Source organism: Maniola hyperantus, chromosome 15 (genome assembly GCF_902806685.2).
Source record: "Maniola hyperantus chromosome 15, iAphHyp1.2, whole genome shotgun sequence".
Taxonomy (NCBI): domain Eukaryota; kingdom Metazoa; phylum Arthropoda; class Insecta; order Lepidoptera; family Nymphalidae; genus Maniola; species Maniola hyperantus.
This window is the reverse complement of record NC_048550.1, coordinates 4,504,124-4,521,660: the sequence shown is the minus strand read 5'-3', so window position 1 is coordinate 4,521,660 and position 17,537 is coordinate 4,504,124. Positions and strand designations below refer to the sequence as shown.

Genomic DNA, 17,537 nt, shown 5'->3' with positions numbered 1-17,537 from the left:
TACAATTGTTATGATATTTACAATAAAGACTGGCTCGCGAGCCTTATATAATACAATGGTAGAAGATGTTGACGTGACGAGCGGATGATAGGGAATGTGGAGTCTTGTAACGTGCGTGGCCAGGAGGACTCTCCAGTCTCCACTGCGTTCCTGAATATTGTTGTGTGGCAGCTGCGAAGTTTGCTTAATAGCTGCCAGCCAAGTAACGGTAGAGGTTGCACCTCTACAGTATTTAGTTATACATTAAATACATTCCCTTAGTCTAAATTATTTATTATTTACTTCAATACTTATTTTAAATTTTTGTTTACTATGAGGCCAACACCTTGAATACAGTTAAGTATACTGGTTCAAAAAAACGTTCCAAGAAAAATAACGATGTGAACGCATTATAGTGGGAATAACGCTTCATGTCCGCTTAGCTTTAAATTAATATGTCATCGACTCATCATTCATTACATATTTTCCAATTTCCTTGACCTACACAATATAATATTATTTCATGTAGAAAACTGTATCATTTTCTACTTCTTACCTATTGTAGTTTTTTGTATAATTATTGCCCGCTAACGTAGGTTATTGATAGTAATTTGTGTGGCAACTCTTTACGCCGCGCCGTGAAAATCTCTACGCTGCGTCTACGACAACTTGGACCGTAGACTTCCTTATTTTCAGAGGTCAAGCTACGAGGCTACGAAAAGACAACCTTACCATTTTTTCTCAGAATCTTTGCCGTTCATTTTTTTTAAATTATTCTTGTTCACGTTTATAGATAAGGCCCTGGTGGCAATTTTGGCACATTATGGGCTTTAGAAAGAATCGCAACAGGCTCATCCCGCTGTTTTGTGCAAAAAACGAACATTTCGTGGAATAAAAAAGTACTTCATGTTTTGTTTTTTCTTGATAATTTACTCTAGAGGGATATCAAATTGGTAATCTATGAGAGGTACTTTTATATCTTATTGAGTTATCAAGAAAATGATAATTGAAATTTTACAGATGGATGGTAATGAAAATTGATCGGGTTTTAATGAAATAGACTGAGATGGTAATGAAATAGGAGGGATGGCAATGAAATAGGATGGTTATGTAATAATAATGTCTGCTGTTTTTGTTTTATTTACAATATGTATAGGTAACTGAAAACGCAGCAAGATCAGTGTGGCAGAAATAATTTCAGTTAAGTATTTTAATAATATCAAGACCTCGCTGATTAATTTCTAGCACACATGATTTAATTCTTTCTAACATCAACTCCCTGGGGAGATTAGAAAAAAACTGAAAAATGGCATAAGTAGTTCTTATTAGTTTTTTCCTTATTTTTCAGTATTTTTGCTTAAGCAATTATTAATTTATAATTTTCTAAAGAGTTTACTGAGTAGGTAGGTATGTATGTACATACAATGATTTCAGAATCATAAGTTTACACATTACATTTACAATGATTTCAAACAGGACAAGTGCCATAATATATTTATAACCTTTTCATATTATAAAATACCTTTAGGCAAAGAGAAAAGCAAATGACGGCAATATTTCAGAGTAAAACACCTAAAATCTGAAAATACGAGTTGGTATGCAGCACAATTGTTTCCTTGCGGTAATAAATTGTAATTTTCAATGCATTGAATTTAATTTTGCACTGGTTTCAAAGCTTTTTAGACATCTTTTTAAACCCTGTGTTTCGCAAATCAATCAATCAATCAATACTTATAATAAAACTGTAACAGGTCCAATTCTGTACATTGAAGATATTTTGAAAATTTTTTTCGACGGCACTCTATAATCGATACTGAACCCAAAACTGTAATTTTTTTCATTTTTGTCTGTCTGTCTGTCTGTCTGTCTGTCTGTCTGTCTGTCTGTCTGTCTGTCTGTCTGTCTGTATCACGGCCGCGCATCACGCTGAAACTACTGAATGGATTCCAATGAAACTTAATACGATTTGAGGTCATACTATGAGGAAGAACATAGAATACTTTTTATCCCGAAATTCAGCATGGTTCCCTTAGGAGAGGGGTTGAAAGTTAAAATGTATACTGAGCTGTAATTCATTAACGCGTAGTCCGATTTCATTCATTCTTTTTTTGTTAGAAAGGGGTATATTTTAAAAATTGTTCCGTAAATATTTCAAGGTCATCGGTTTTTAACCAACTGTCAAAAAGGAGGTGGTTCTTTTTTTACATCGATTTTTTCGAGGTTTCTGGACCGATTTGCAAAATATTTTTTTAAATCAACAGAAGAAGTTTTCGTTGTAGTCCCATAAAAAATTTCTGGATCCAACTCCTTAATCCTGATGCTGCAGGGTTACTGCCCGCCTAAGTTATCAAGATTAAGGAAGCGTTCATAGTGAATTCATATTATAGGTACCAAGCAACGAGTGCATTCTCAGATTTCAAGTCCCAACTCCTCAACCCTGATGATGTAGGGTACAGCACTCCTAAACTATAATGATTCAGGAACTGCGGATGATGCAAAATTATTTTAGGTACGAAGCATAGGCTACACCATTGAACTTCGGATCCCAACTCCTCAATCCTGATGCTGCAAGGTACTGAACTCCTAAATCGTGGGGATTTAAGAATTTCTGATAGTGAATTGATATTTAAAAAAAAAAATTTGAATCGATTGTTAGGCGGAACGAAGTTCGCCGGGTCAGCTAGTCATTGATAAAAATAGACAATGGAGTTTTTAGCCCTTGTGAAAGCTTATTTGAGTAAAAAATCTTCCCTTTTAGGTATATCTATTATTTTCTAAAATGGCTTATCTTGGCGCAAGGTTTTGAACTGAGTTTTTTAAATCGTCGATGACGGACGTAAATAAATACCTATAGTACGCGACAGGTCGAGATTGCAATCGGGGTGGAGATGCCCTGTACACCCGCACAGCTCCTGCGCTAACCCGGTGCGGGACGTGCGGGTGTGTGGGGCGTCCCCCCGCCTCTTAATAATAAATCAATGGCTATTGATTTCTTACAAACATAATAATATCATTACAATTGTTATTATTAGTGACCTTCGATTGGCAATGGAATTTAAAATAAATTACATAATTTTCTATAAAATCTTCGTATTTATAAATATATAAACATTCCCACGCGGAATCTCGCACATTCGTTTATTATGTTTAAATTTGATAAACGGCTCCAATACGGTTAATCTCATGAATTCTCAACTTTAATATATACAGCTTACACGGTACACCTATCATTGTTGCCGAATTTTTTGTTATCAGCTAAAATAAATCTTTACATAACTTAGTATCGAGTTATGTTTGTATGAATAGGTAGGTAGGTACTAAGTATTTATTTATTATGTGGTTTATTCTAATTTCCTTTCATCATTTTTTCGTTGCTTTTCTAGCCTCCTAAAGTATTGATTTTTTTAAACACATTGGTATTTGTTACAGATAAAAGCTGACGATCTAATGTAACTTATCGACGCTTATTCTAAAAGCTTCTCAAGAACGTATTCTATCTCGGTAATAGTTATGTACTTATCTCATAGTTCACCGTTTTAGGCAACAAGGTAACAGACAGACAGTAAGTAAAGGTGGACAGTGAATAGTAATGTTTAAAATAACTTGCAGGTGGATAAGATAAGCAGATCCTATTATTACTAACGGAAACTGTTAACTTCACAAGTATTTTAAGTTTATTTAACCAACTTTGTACTGTTTACCCTACGTGTTTACCATACAAGCGTGTTTTTGCAAGGCGAAGTTCTCGGAAACTGTTTATTTTTCTAACAACTGATTTTGTTTTGGCACCAAAATCCAAATTGTGGTTGTTGGAATGCTAAGAAAATGATGTAGGTTGGTAATGTTGGTTCTAAAATATGTCTAAAATCTAAATAACCATTAAGATTACGTTTTGTTTATTTTATTATGACTGGTTTGTTATTTTGTTTTGAGTCTGTCTTGTTGTTTGATTGTTACCATGTGTTAGTTAAACTTAACATGAACAACTACCTATTGTTAGAGAAAATATGAATATAGTGGCGCCTATAATTTAATTTCTACTTGTTTTATTATCTGGAAAACTTTACACAGATGAGCAATATTAAATCTATACATATACAATATACATATATTATAGAAAAGGAAAAGCTGACTGACTGACATCAGTCAGTCAGTAATCAACGTACCGCTCAAACTACTGGACAGATCGGGCTCAGATGTGGCATGCAGATAGCTATTATGACGTAGAAATCCGGTAAGAAAGTATTTTTGGAAATTCAACCCCTAAAGAGGGGTTAGAAATTTGTGTAGTCCACGCGAACGTAAGTCGCTGACATAAGCTGGTTTTATGATACACCTAACCCGAGTTAGTAGGACTACCTACTAAGTTTGGTTATTTTCTTGTTTATATTAAGTATACTAGCTGATTCGTTCGTGTGAATTCTTATGACATCTTGAACAAATTATCGTCATATTTAAACAAATTAACACATAACAATATTAAACTAAGTATACGTATCAGCCTTTCTCTTGAATCTCTATATCTATTGATGAAAACCGCATTACAATCCGTTGCGAAGTATAAAAGATTAGAGGAACAGATGGCGGGAAGCGACTTTGTTTTATTAGAGATTTTTTAGAAAATCGCAGAAGCAAAAAAAATATTAAATACCTATAATTTTGTAAAAGTTTACGATTTAATGCAAATAAAACATCTGATTGACCCTAGAGGTCAACGAACGTTGCCTAAGTATGCCACTCGGAGTAGGCGGGGCATTGACCCGAGTTTTGCACGCCATACATTGCTGGTTTTAAAAATACTAAATCACTATGACCACAAAGTGAGGCAAATGGTTATTAGTATTGGATTGTGTTTAGGTAGTATAATAATAACGCTAAGCTTTTGCCAGCGTTCCGGTTACACCCTGTATAGCTATAAAGCCGGGTATAGCTCTTGTAAAGTAGGCCTAAGAAAACATTTTAGGCGAATCTCCCGAGCAAGATTAATAAACCACACGTAACAAAATTTGTCTCAGACTGAAATTGGTGTAGTAAAATTCTTAAATTAATTAAATTTAACAACTTGCTTTGTCGCAAATCATTTCTATTTCAAACAAATTAGTTTCGAGCACGTAACATTGCTGCCGAAAATACAGAATTAGTATTGTTCTGAATATAAAAGCACACCTACCAATTCGTAGTCGTAGGACTTGTAGGTAGGTTAACTTACTGGTTCAAAATATCAAAATAACAACAGGGAGCTGAAAATAAGTCATTGGCTTTTCTATAGATCTTATCGAAATAACATTTGTATCAATTGTATCAATTGTGATAAAAGCTTATATAAATAAAACAACCAAAGTAACGGGCCACCATTTTTAGGGTTCTGTTCCTCAAAAGGAAAACGGAACCCTTATAGGATCACTTTGTTGTTGTTGTTGTTGATGATGATGATGATGATGATGATGATGATGATTAAAGCGAGACGTGAATAAGAAGTACGTAAGGATATAAGTAAATGTATCATAAATTCTAGGTCGCGGGGTAAATAAAATGTAATTAATTTTACGCTGTGGCTATATAATGCATGCTTCCCCCTGTAACCTCACTACAATAAACATCACATAAATAATTGTAAGTAACGGTAGGTACGGTAGGTACAGCCCACTCGGGAGCTTCTTATTTTATTGCTAGGTACACTTTATTTAATAATGACCGTTAAAGATTGACCATTCCTATAATATATTAATAACCTGCATGAAATATACCTACTTTATTTATTTAGAAATCTTATTTGATTTAATGACCACCGTCAAATCCTCGTACCTAACGCGACATCAATCCGCACGTGCACGCATCCAGCGTGGTGGACTATGGCTTAAGTAAATCGTTCTCATTCTGAGAGGAGACCCCTGCTCTATGCCAATAATAATATAATAATAATATATTTATTTATTCAAAAATGTGGTTTTTGACAAGACAAAGACTCCTTAAAACAAGTACACATAAAAAAGGTAGAAACAATAAAAATATATTTTCACACCACCACCGCCAACACGTCATACCTACGTGACACGGTCCTCTGAGTTTTTTATCCCATAGATAATATTATGTGCTATAGTCGCGGGGCGCGGCTGGGTTCAGGCGACGCAAGACCGCGTGGAAATGCCTATGTCCAGCACTGGACGTCTATCAGTGGATAGTTATAATAATGATGAATGAAATGTTTCTCTTTTGCAGAACGGAACCTTATTTGAAATAGCAGCCAACCGCCCGCAATGGCACCTCCCAAAATTATTCTGCCTGGATATGAAGTTGGATGATAGTTCTCCTAAATCCAGACTAGTGGCAGGAGTCTGCTACCCGGACAGTGAAGGTGACAGCCCTGGCTTGTTCATCGCTTATGGTGTTGGTAAGATTTTTTTAAAAATTATTATTTCATGTCAGCTCTGGTCAAAACTGGATTTACTTTGATAGGTAATATTATTATCATGTCAGTCAATCAGTTACCTACTCCCATGGAGCTGTGATTCAGCTTAGCTTATTATTAGTGACTACTCATCTTACAAATAATAGATCATCTGAAAATAAAAATAAAATATACCTACATACAGGGTGTAACCTAGCGCTAGCAAAACTTAGCGTTATTGTTATACTATCAAAAAACAGTCCAATACCAATAACCATTTGCCTCATTTTGTAGTTTTAGTGATTTAGTATTTCTAAACCCGCAATGTAGGTATAGCGTTCAAAACTGGGGTCAATGCCACACCTATGACGCGGCATTGACTCTGAGTGGCCTACTTACGCAACGTTCGTTGACCTCTAGCGTAAGGCAGATGTTTTATTTGCAATATAATATCGTGAACTTTTACAAAATATAGGATATGGTATCATATCAGTAATCATCAGTACTATTACCTGTCTTCGTTTTTGCTAGCGTTCTGATTACATCCTCTAAAGTATAAATTTACTTAATGTTTCTTATCGGGTACCCAGTCAAATTACGTTGTTAGTTGTTACGCTTTATTAGCACTAAAATATGTTTGGCGTTGTTAATAAACTAGCGAGCCCAATAAAACTTTACGGTCCATTAACTCGAACGAATAATATGTTACCATACATCTACATCGATAAATCAACATCCCGAATTAATTTTGTTTCGTTGAAGAGATTTTGCAAATACGGGTTTTCCAATTCGGATCTTTATCAATTACTTTCACAAAAGACAACTTCCAGTGCTAGAGCTTATCTAAGTATCAGAAAAGATGGCGAGCTTATATTTTATCTCTTCAAAGAAAAACATTAATCTACTACATAGTAGGTATAGTTTTCCATATAGATACAAAATATTATATTGTCCGCATTTTTGAGATTCTTCTTAGTTCCATTACATTAACATTCTATGGCCCCATGACTCAAATTATCTTTATGAGCTACCTATACCCACCTTGTCAAAAAATTTAAGTTATGAATTAATTATTAGGACTCGTTAAAAACCTTAGATTGTGATTCATAAGAAAAAAATTGTTTTTAGAGTCATTATTGATTGTTACCATTTACTATGTTAACAATAATGAGAATTGCCTAATTAGGAGAACAATTTACCTGTTTAGATTAGAAGTTCTATTATGATTTCAGAAATTCTCAAAAATGTACCTAATCCTAAGTTTACCGATTATATTATTGATATCGATAAATAAGTCATCCATCCATGAATGGACGGTAATTTATTGTTGTCATACGTCCTGTGTAAACTCGACTACCTATCTATGCCATTAGTCACAACTCGGGTTTCGGCATTGATGTAGGATTTCGGTTAACTAATGTTAGGCGCAAACAGTCTTAGCATGAAATTGACTAATAGCTATCGAACCGAGTTTCCAGCAGAAATTCAAAATTCTGAGGAGGTGGGTGGGTATGCATACCTTGTGGTTAAGCTTTGCGCCAGAAATGCTAAGTAAAAACTTTTCTGAAACGGTATACTTATCTACTTAACCTAGGCTGACTAGTAGGTATGTGACTTAATTGAATAAAGGCTTTATTATCTTTAATTGTATCAATAGAATTAATTAATGAGCAGCTTGTTTGCATTGTTGTTTGTTGATGTTGTTTGCACCGCTGGATATGGGCTTCGGTCCCGCCTTCTTTATCCACACTCTTCCCACCACCTCATCAGAGTCGGAAACAGCAGGGCGACACAGAAACTTCGGGGCCTTGGTTTTTTGGCGCTGCACATATTCAATCATTAAAGTACTTAAATGATCGAAGCTGCTCATCCAAAATATTACCAGGGTAATATCATGGTAAGAAGCATCATTGGACAAGCGGGTTGGTCAGCGTACGGCAAAGCTTCTTCGCATTAGTGAATTAGAGACGTTGTCGATGCCCGTCACCTAACCGGTCTGTATTATTTAGAACCTAGCAGATTTAAATGGTTATCCCGCCATTCTACAGTAGTCATATTATACTCTTTCAATCCATACCGACTAAATGTCGATTAAAAATTCACTCTTCATCTTATGAGTATGTACACTCGTACTTTGGATTCTTGTCCTTAGACCTTAGATAGGTGAAGTTGACAGAGTTGAAATTAATACCTATATTTTTGTTGTAGGTCTTATGCTCTCTGTGCCGTTTCTCCTGGCAACATTCCTCGTGTACGCCTTCATACCAGAGCTGCGGAATCTCCACGGCATGTGTCTCATGGCGTACTGTGGAGGACTCATCGTGGCCTATCCATTCCTCGCCTACCTCAAACTGCATACGGGAAAAGTTGGCGTGGCTATGACTGGATGTTTTATTATAGGTCAGTAAGTTAATAGATGTTGATCCTTAGAGCGGCTATACGCACTAAGACGTCCTAAGATTCAGTCAGGACGTTTGTCAGCAGGAGTTTTTTGTTCCAGCTGCTCAATTACGGAAAAGTTGCATCATTATTTTGCACCAATCTCAATTGTTATGATTGGCTTAATTTATTGTTTTTCTGCTGCAACAATGCATTTCAGCCAATAGGAAGAGTGTGGCTAATCAGAATTGATTGCAATCGTCACACTGCACTTATTTTATGGCAATTGGTAATCGAGCTTTTGGGTCTCGATGTCAATGTCTATTGTGAGAGAAAATGTAACGGTAGTAGAATTTTATTGTAGAGCTAAGATGTCACATGTGCTACGTTTCAGGTAAAATATATTTCGGTCCCGAATTATGTTCTGGTTAATATTTAATAACTCTTATACCGTTGTATGTAATAACCGAACCCAAAATTACCTATTACCTATACAAGATCCGGCACAATATTTACCATGTGGATATAATATATCGAACAGTATACGTACAATAAAATTGTTGTACTACTTAGGTACGATTAGAAAATCAAGAGGTAGGTTTTGTACACAGAAATCCTTTGCATTATTATTAGGATTTCTGTGGTTTCGTATAAGAACGTAAGTACCTAGCTAAGGTCAGGCCATTATAGCTGCCAGTTTTATTTAACACACGACATTAAACTAAGAATTTAAAAACTTTAACTTTAATTTCTACAACTACTAAGTATACCTACTTGTGTTCGTTGCGGAGATTGAAAGCAGTGATCCAACATGCATTTTCTGTGAAATTAGGCTTAAACAATTTATAGTCTGCCGTTTAGTAATAAAATCGTGAAATTATGATTGTATTCTGTCCGTTTGATGAGATTTCAAAGAAACTACCGGAAACTGTGCTTATATCTTGAGAAATTAGGTAGGTGCCTACTCTATAGTTCTTCTAATTAATTAAGTATTCTTTCAAGTTTCATTACCATATAAGTACCTACCTACATAATCGGTAACTATTACTTAGGTACTACATTTTATTCTTCTACTTCTACTACCTATCTACTTACTATCGATCGTATTATCTAAGTATTAAAGGCAGTTAAAACATAAAGAGTCGTCACTCGTTATAAGTTTAACATTTGCGTCTTAAAAGTTTATGATCTCAACTTTTATGCTGGTATGTTATGTTTCATTGCGTTTTCTTCAAGTATTCTGTTCGTTTTTCTCGTTCGTAAAAACTGTTTTAGTGTGGTTCTTCGTTTTAATTCGTAGGTATACATATATGTATAGGTCCTTACTCCTTGTCCTACCTACGTCAATCTATTTTTCTGTGTTTTTTTAAATATATATTTATTTTCATGTTTCTACCTAAGGAAAAAATGTCGTTAAACGGATCATAATATTGTTTGTTTTGTAGAGGTGCTCTATCTTAACTTCATGCTACCCATTGAAATAGGTACCTACTTATTTGTATAATAATCTAAGAATTCTATGATGCTGCCTTTGCGCCAGACACCGATCTGAAAACTCGTGGAAAATCCTGAAAACACGATAGAATTAGTCGAACTCTATTAATTCTGTTATTATTCGTAATTTGTGTTAAATTAACACTTAAATTCGAGACTACCGTAGAACTCTCGATTCAAATGAGGTCAATTGATGTCTTGGACAGAGGTTAAAGTTTGTACCAATTGATATTTGACTTCATTAACACAAAATATGTTACAAGACCGCTCTAGATAATTCAATATCCTGTAGTGCATACTAATCCATACTAATCTCTGTGTGTCTGTCTGTCTATCCGTCTATCTGTCTTCTAGCCTTTCGCGGCCCATCCGTTCAACCGATTTTGACGAAATTTGGTACAGCGATAGCTTGCATCCCGGGGAAGGACATAGACTACTTTTTATCCCGGAAAATTGAAGAGTTCCCACGGGATTTCAAAAACTTAAATCCACGCGGACGAAGTCGCGGGCATCATCTAGTATTATTATAAATGCAAAAGTGTCTGTTTGCCTATGTGTGTCTGCTAGCTTTTCACGATCTACCCATAGGGCGATTGTCTAAAACCTGCATCAATCATTATTACAATCTCAATTGTTCTGATTGGCTGAATTTGTGCGATTCTTGTTGCAACAATGCATTGTGGCCAATAGTGAGCGAGCATTAACCAATCAGAGATGATTGCGATCGTGACATTGTAGCTGTCAAACAACCGCGGTAGGGCCACCGTACAACCGATTTTGACGGCATCCCAGGGATGAATAGAGGCTATTTTTATCTCGGAAAATCTAAGAGTTCGCACGGGATTCCAGAAAACTTAAATCCACGCGGAAAAGTCGCAGGCATCATCAATGGTCATCAACATCATCATCATCATCATCATCATCATCATCAACTGAACGTTCACAGCTGGACATAGCTAGGTCTCTTGTAGGGACTTCCACACGCCACGCCGCTTAAATCGATTAATTTACTTTTACGTAGGTACTGTTCTAGTTCAAGTGCAACAAAAATAAACAATGAACAACCTCGACAAAGCACGACAAACGATGTCAACTATGTGCACGCTATATGGAAATTACGAAAACCAAATCAACGTTTAATGTTTTTTTCCGTTTTTTCGTGTGACGCGTTAGCTTCAACACTACGTTAGTAAGTAAGTCTAAGTAGGTATGCCAGACCTAAGTAAATCAGCCTTGATTTAATTTAAAAAAGTAAACTCACTAAAGTCCTGAAATTTTATACCTACTACCTACCAGTCAGTATTTAATCATTGGAAGATCTCGATTTTATAGCAACAAACCTTTCCTAAGCAAAAGCTTTCTTCGCAATTTCATTCGAATTTTGATAACTTTTACAAAATTAAATAAGTTCGTTCCATTTTAAAGCAATCTACTGAACTTGCAGTGAAAGATATCTTCAGAAGTTCAGTCGATCATTAGTGCCCACCTACGAGAATTCTAATATGAGTAACAATAGGTATACCTATAAGTTCAAAATGAAACCTTCCGAGTAAGTACCTTTCTGCTGGAATAAGTATTTTTAACATTAATTATTATTATCTAAGTATATCTTCGGAGACATTAGATATTCACCTTTAAATAAGACCAACCTATGGTGGCACTTTTCTACTGAAAATATTATTGAAATCAATTTAGATTTGACGGAGTTATAGAGCAGCAACCAACGTAAAAACTCGTCGAGGAGAGAACTTCCACCTTTCTTTCATGTGTGTGAAATATGCCAACCCGCACTTGGCCAGCGTAGCTGAGAGGAGATCCGTGCTCAGTAGTAGGCCAGCGTTGGGTTGATCATGATGATGATGATGAAATAAAAATGGTGAAAATCCAAATAGGTAGGCATAAATATCTATACGCTACAAATCCCTGAAAAGCTCGTAAAAACAACTTTGCATGTATATTTAACGACCTAATTAATTTGCATGTTTGCACGGCTTCACGCAAGCGGTCCGTTTGCAATTATTTTTATCACTTACATTAATTAATTCCATTAAAGCAAGTCAGGTGTAGGTGTGCCTGCATTGAACAAATGACATGCCTCAATAAGTTCCTATTGGCTTCATTTCCATATCATTTTACTCGGAAATGATGCTTCCGTCCCTATCCTATTTACGGATATTCCGATCGTGCGATTCCCGCAATTTCCATTTTTTCCACGATCGATACCTATAAATGAATTACTTTTGTATTTTAAATTTTCTATGCGTGTAGGCAAAATTACCTATTTCTATTTGGAGTAGGTGGTGTAGGTAAAGGCATCTACTTACTTATTAATCAGAGTCGCGCAAATTAAATTAAACCGCTCCCTTATTCAAATATGAAGGTACTTACTTAATAAAATTAAAATTCAACACTCTCACCTCATTAAATTAGAGATACATAATTATATTATCGCCACCTAGTTGTAAAAGGTAGTGTACATGTTAATAAAAGTAGCTGCAGGGCGTGACTGCATAATAACTTGAACGACAAAATATATAGGTAGGTTGAGGTATGCCTCGTCAAGGTTTTGTTAATTATTGAGTACTTAGGTACTTAGTCGTATATTAGTGTGAGTTTTATTCTGAAACGATGTACCTAATGCTGTTGAGATCATTACTGTTTCTAAAAGCAAGTTCATGAGGATCTTATTCACGAGGTTGCCGTCGCACCACGCCGCGCCCGCCATGTAGCATGTGCTCAGCATTTTCATAAAATACTTATTGAAGAACTCTTATATAAGTTAATACTTGGAGAGGTAAAGTATCTACGGTAATTTTTATGTTTTGGTAGGTAGGCAGGTACTCGTACTATGTTCTTGCTCCTATTCTTTATTAGATTTATTACTAAGTTTAGTATTTAGTCCATCATACATGTACATAACCGTTTTTAAAACTTTGAACTATAAAAAATATAAGCACAAAAAAATTAAGAAAGTCTAGAATCTACATTTAGGTTCCTACTCAATATAAGGTAGGGTAGTTAATCGCCAGGACAAAGCCTATCTTCCTAGTATGTATAAAAATTAGGCTGTATATTTTGTTCAGGATCATAACAGGATATTGAGCGAAATATTGCCGAGCATTTCGTAGACATCGCCGTAGATATGAAAATAAATTCCAGTTTTTTTCATGGCTACGAATAAGTATTTATAAAAATATCAATACGTGCCACTTGCCAGGTGGATTATCATATTATCGTCGTTTGTTTGATTTCGGCAGTTGGGAAATATTAAAATTATTCGATACAAAACTAAAATTAGACCAAGATTTGTTGTTTTAATAAATAACGAAATTGGGTCACGACGAAACGAAGATTAAACGACGGCGATGAGTGACGCTTTATAGATACCTACTTTACTTAGCAGGTAAGTATCTATTAACATGATTAGAACAAAAGAGATAATAGTTTGTTTATGGTTTATTAAAATTTGTAAATGCCATGTTTTGGAACATTTAGAACAAGTTTAGAACAGCTATAAATCGCTGCCATAAAGCCACTACTGCGCCAGAGATGAGCCATCTGTCATCAATAAAAAGTTTCAGGATTTGATCGGTTCTAGATGCCTGGCCTGTTTATTTTGATGAAATCCTTGGTTTACGACGAACCCGGTGTAAAAAAATACGAGAACCATCAATATCATTAATAAGGTACCAAAATGTATCACGAAATATCGACGGTACTTTATCATATTTCCAGCGAATTGACTACTAAATCAATCTTGACATTTATTGACCTTTATTGACCACGAAAATGTATTTTTAGCGCAGTTTCAATACAGGTACAGTACGCGGCCGAAAGTAATGTACATCGACCTTTAGAAGGAGATAGCAAATTTCTAGAGCACTGTCTCTGTCGTCGAGACCGACAAAACGTCATATATGTATGAGTGACAGAGACAAAGCTCTACAAAGCCGAAATGTCATTCTAAAGGCCGATGTACATTACTTTCGGCCGCGTACTGTATGGATTTGGGATTTTCAGGATTACGCAGTCAAATAAACCACACGCTTTCTCAGGCTGAGATCTATAGAGCGATATCTACTTATACTTTGACTGTACTGAAACAGATTCATGCCAGAGACGTAAATCTGTCTCAATTTAATTGAAATTTAAGTCTGAGTTAAGTCAGAGTAGGTAGATACATATGCTCTATAGATTTCAACCTTAGTGTCTAGTAATATCTGTTGGTAAATGGTACCCATAGTACGCGACAGGTCTAAATGGCAATCCGGGTGGGGACTCCCCGCATAGCCCTCGCGCTAACCCGGTGCGGGATGACACGGGTGACGTGCGGGGTATGCGGTACGTCCCCCCGCAATATACCCCGATTGCCATCTCGACCTGTCGCGTACTATATCTAGCCGTCTGTATGTCATAGCTATTTCATTCAGTGACTAACATATTAGTTCTCCAGTATAATACCTATTTTTGGTTCGTATAGCGGAAGCACCAAATAAAATATGGGACTGTTGCTGCAGTCATTCGCCTTTTTAGTACTGAAACATGTCGCAAACCTTGCGCCTTTCTTGCGATCAACTTAAGGCTGAAACTAATAAATAGACTTTCTAGGAAAACATTTAAAATATACATAATTACATAATAACTAGTTATCTAGGATCCTATTTGTAAGATGTAACCAATACGCGTTGTAATAATATCCACTTGTTTGTTTCAGCTTTCATCATATATTACGCATTCCAAAGCAGCTTTTTCTGGCTCAACGTCATGTGTTTCGACATCTGGAGGACTTTCAGGTGAATATGACTTTTCTTACTGGGGAAGCTATTCTTTAGTAATAAGCACCACCTAAATCTTAGAACTTTTATCTATCTACTAGTTCTATATCAATGATTATAAGCGTAAAAGCCGCGCAAAAGGCGATATTATAAGTAACGAATTACAACAGAGTTATTGTTTGTTACTTTATTATAAGTGTACAAGGCGCGCAGTTGGGCACATACAAAACGTGTGACGATTTATAGAGCTTCTCTTAGGAACTAGAAACACGTGTGCTAGGAGCACATAAGTAGATATCCTACCTAGGAACACTACTTACTTACTTTAAGAGAATCCATTACATGCAATAATATGCACCAGCTACCAGCACTTTAATCAGTTGTTCACAAAGCGTTTTTTTAAACAGTAGGTAGGTAGGTATTTATTCGAAGAATATCCATAATATTTTTTGTGTTTTATTGGAAAGTTTTCTCAAATTATGCAATGGATTTCAGACTCGTTGCGCCGGTCCCTGTAGTCTGCCGACCTCATCCGTAGGTCTCAATATAAACCATTGCATTTAAAGTATGGACTGAGCATAGCGCGTCGAAATTTTATGACCGATTAGCTTTTTCTCGCGTCTTCTTCCGTGTTATATAATTTATAGCCCTGTGAAAGTGAAAAAATTCCATCAGTGAAAGAATTTGCACAATCGGATCATTCGTTCCGAAGATAACATATTATTATTTAAGTATCTACCTACAACAAGCTAATCCGTATACCTATTGTAGATGCATATTTTAGATATTGTTTACTGCCTCCTTCATACTATGAAGAGAGATTAAACAGAATTGCGATAGTCTTACGCACAATAAACTCTATAACGGATAACCCATAGTGTTACCTACTTACAGTCATAGTTAGGACCATTAGGGTGCGGTCTCAACGGGCGTAAAATCTGCTTCAGTACCCAGAGGGCCCAGGGCGCCCAGGTCAATACTCAATAGGAGAATAGGAATAATAATCAATGTAGCCTACCCTATAAGCATACTAATAGGTAGGTACATAGAGTAGCCGGCAAGAAATATTATACATCGGCCTTTAGAATGAGGTTGACTCATACGTACCTATGTGACGTTTTGTCGGTCTCAACGACAGAGACAACGCCGCGTTCCGTACTTAGTTTGCTCCATTTTTCGTTTAGTAGCGAATAATTCGCTGCGAGATACGGTTTGAGTAAGTAAAGTAGGTACCTACTTAGGTATATTATGCTAAGATGAATGAAAACGTACAGTGTATAGGTAGGTATCGGTTGAGAATGAATAAATTCTCCCCTAAGGCAAACAAAAGGGTGACAGACGCCCAGAGTAAATTTGTGGATATTCTATAGATATATAAATGCATAGATTACCGGAATGAAAGAGTAAATGTTTACATACACAAATTGCTCAGTCCATATTTTACGATGGTTACAAGCTAGTTGACCAATCATAGTTGTCCGTTATGTCCGTATGCAGTGGCAATGGCATGGCTACGAGTAACTTTTGTAAAATGGGTAGATTTTTGGACTAGGTATTTGATAAACATTTTTTCATATATTTCAATTACATATTTGCATTAACACTGTCAGTAGTTTGTAGTTGAATGCATTAGTAAATTTTTAATAAAAAAAACTACCTACACCTAAGTTTAAATGTCTTTTTAATTTAATATCCCAGAGAGACGAGTTTTATTAGGTAATAATTAAATCATAATAATTGTAGACTTGCACATATTGAATTGTACCTAGGTAATATTATTTTCATATAGGTAAGCAGATTTAGAGAAGATAACAAAATAGTGATTTTGCAGCCGTTATCACTATGTCTGCCCGAAGTACTTATTATAAGAAATCTTATCAATAAACAAATAATACAGTATAAGTACTTATTTCTTGATCGAAGTAAATTGAAGTAGCAATTCTTAATAGTTACATAGGTATATCTAGATTCTAGATACATAGTTAGGTATATAATAATTAGTATATCAATTTTATGTTGGAATGATTATACATACTTATTTATAAAATATACCTAGCACCAAGCATGAAGTTTATTTACCTAAGTATTTCTATTTGTTGTACACTTGCATTTAATAGCTATAGAATGTACCTACCTATATTATTGTTTGCAATGTAAGTCGATGGCCGTATATGAGTTACGTAATAACATTTGCTTATTTATTTACACAATATTTGTATGTTTATTGCAATTCATTCGAAAGGATTGGAAGCCTTGCTTCCTCCCTACACCCACAAAGGTAAAATATATATGCATTAAATAAATTGTAGGAAATTCATATGATACGATTAAAGCATCATCCAAATCTGCACGACTGCGAAGCGGGAACCTCGGCCACGCGCCGCCGCGCGCCGGTCGCTTCCACGCGACTAGGAACAACAGTCGCGTAGGAGTGCACGCACGTATAACCCGTCGGAAAAATCTGTGCACCTCGCTGGAATGCGCTTTCCCGCAGCTGCGGGAAAGCGCCCATTTTCCCCTGT

The 17,537-nt window shown here is 35.8% G+C and overlaps 1 protein-coding gene across 1 annotated transcript in view; it reads left to right on the top strand.

Annotated features, from left to right (window-relative positions):
* The window catches only part of LOC117988975 (G-protein coupled receptor Mth2-like), a 29,489-nt gene that overhangs the window by 4,852 nt on the left and 7,100 nt on the right, over positions 1-17,537 (top strand). The window contains exons 2-4 of the mRNA XM_034976271.2: positions 6,199-6,370; positions 8,576-8,767; positions 14,955-15,033. Of these exons, the coding sequence (XP_034832162.1) occupies positions 6,199-6,370; positions 8,576-8,767; positions 14,955-15,033 (443 nt within the window). The remainder of the gene's footprint in view (positions 1-6,198; positions 6,371-8,575; positions 8,768-14,954; positions 15,034-17,537) is intronic.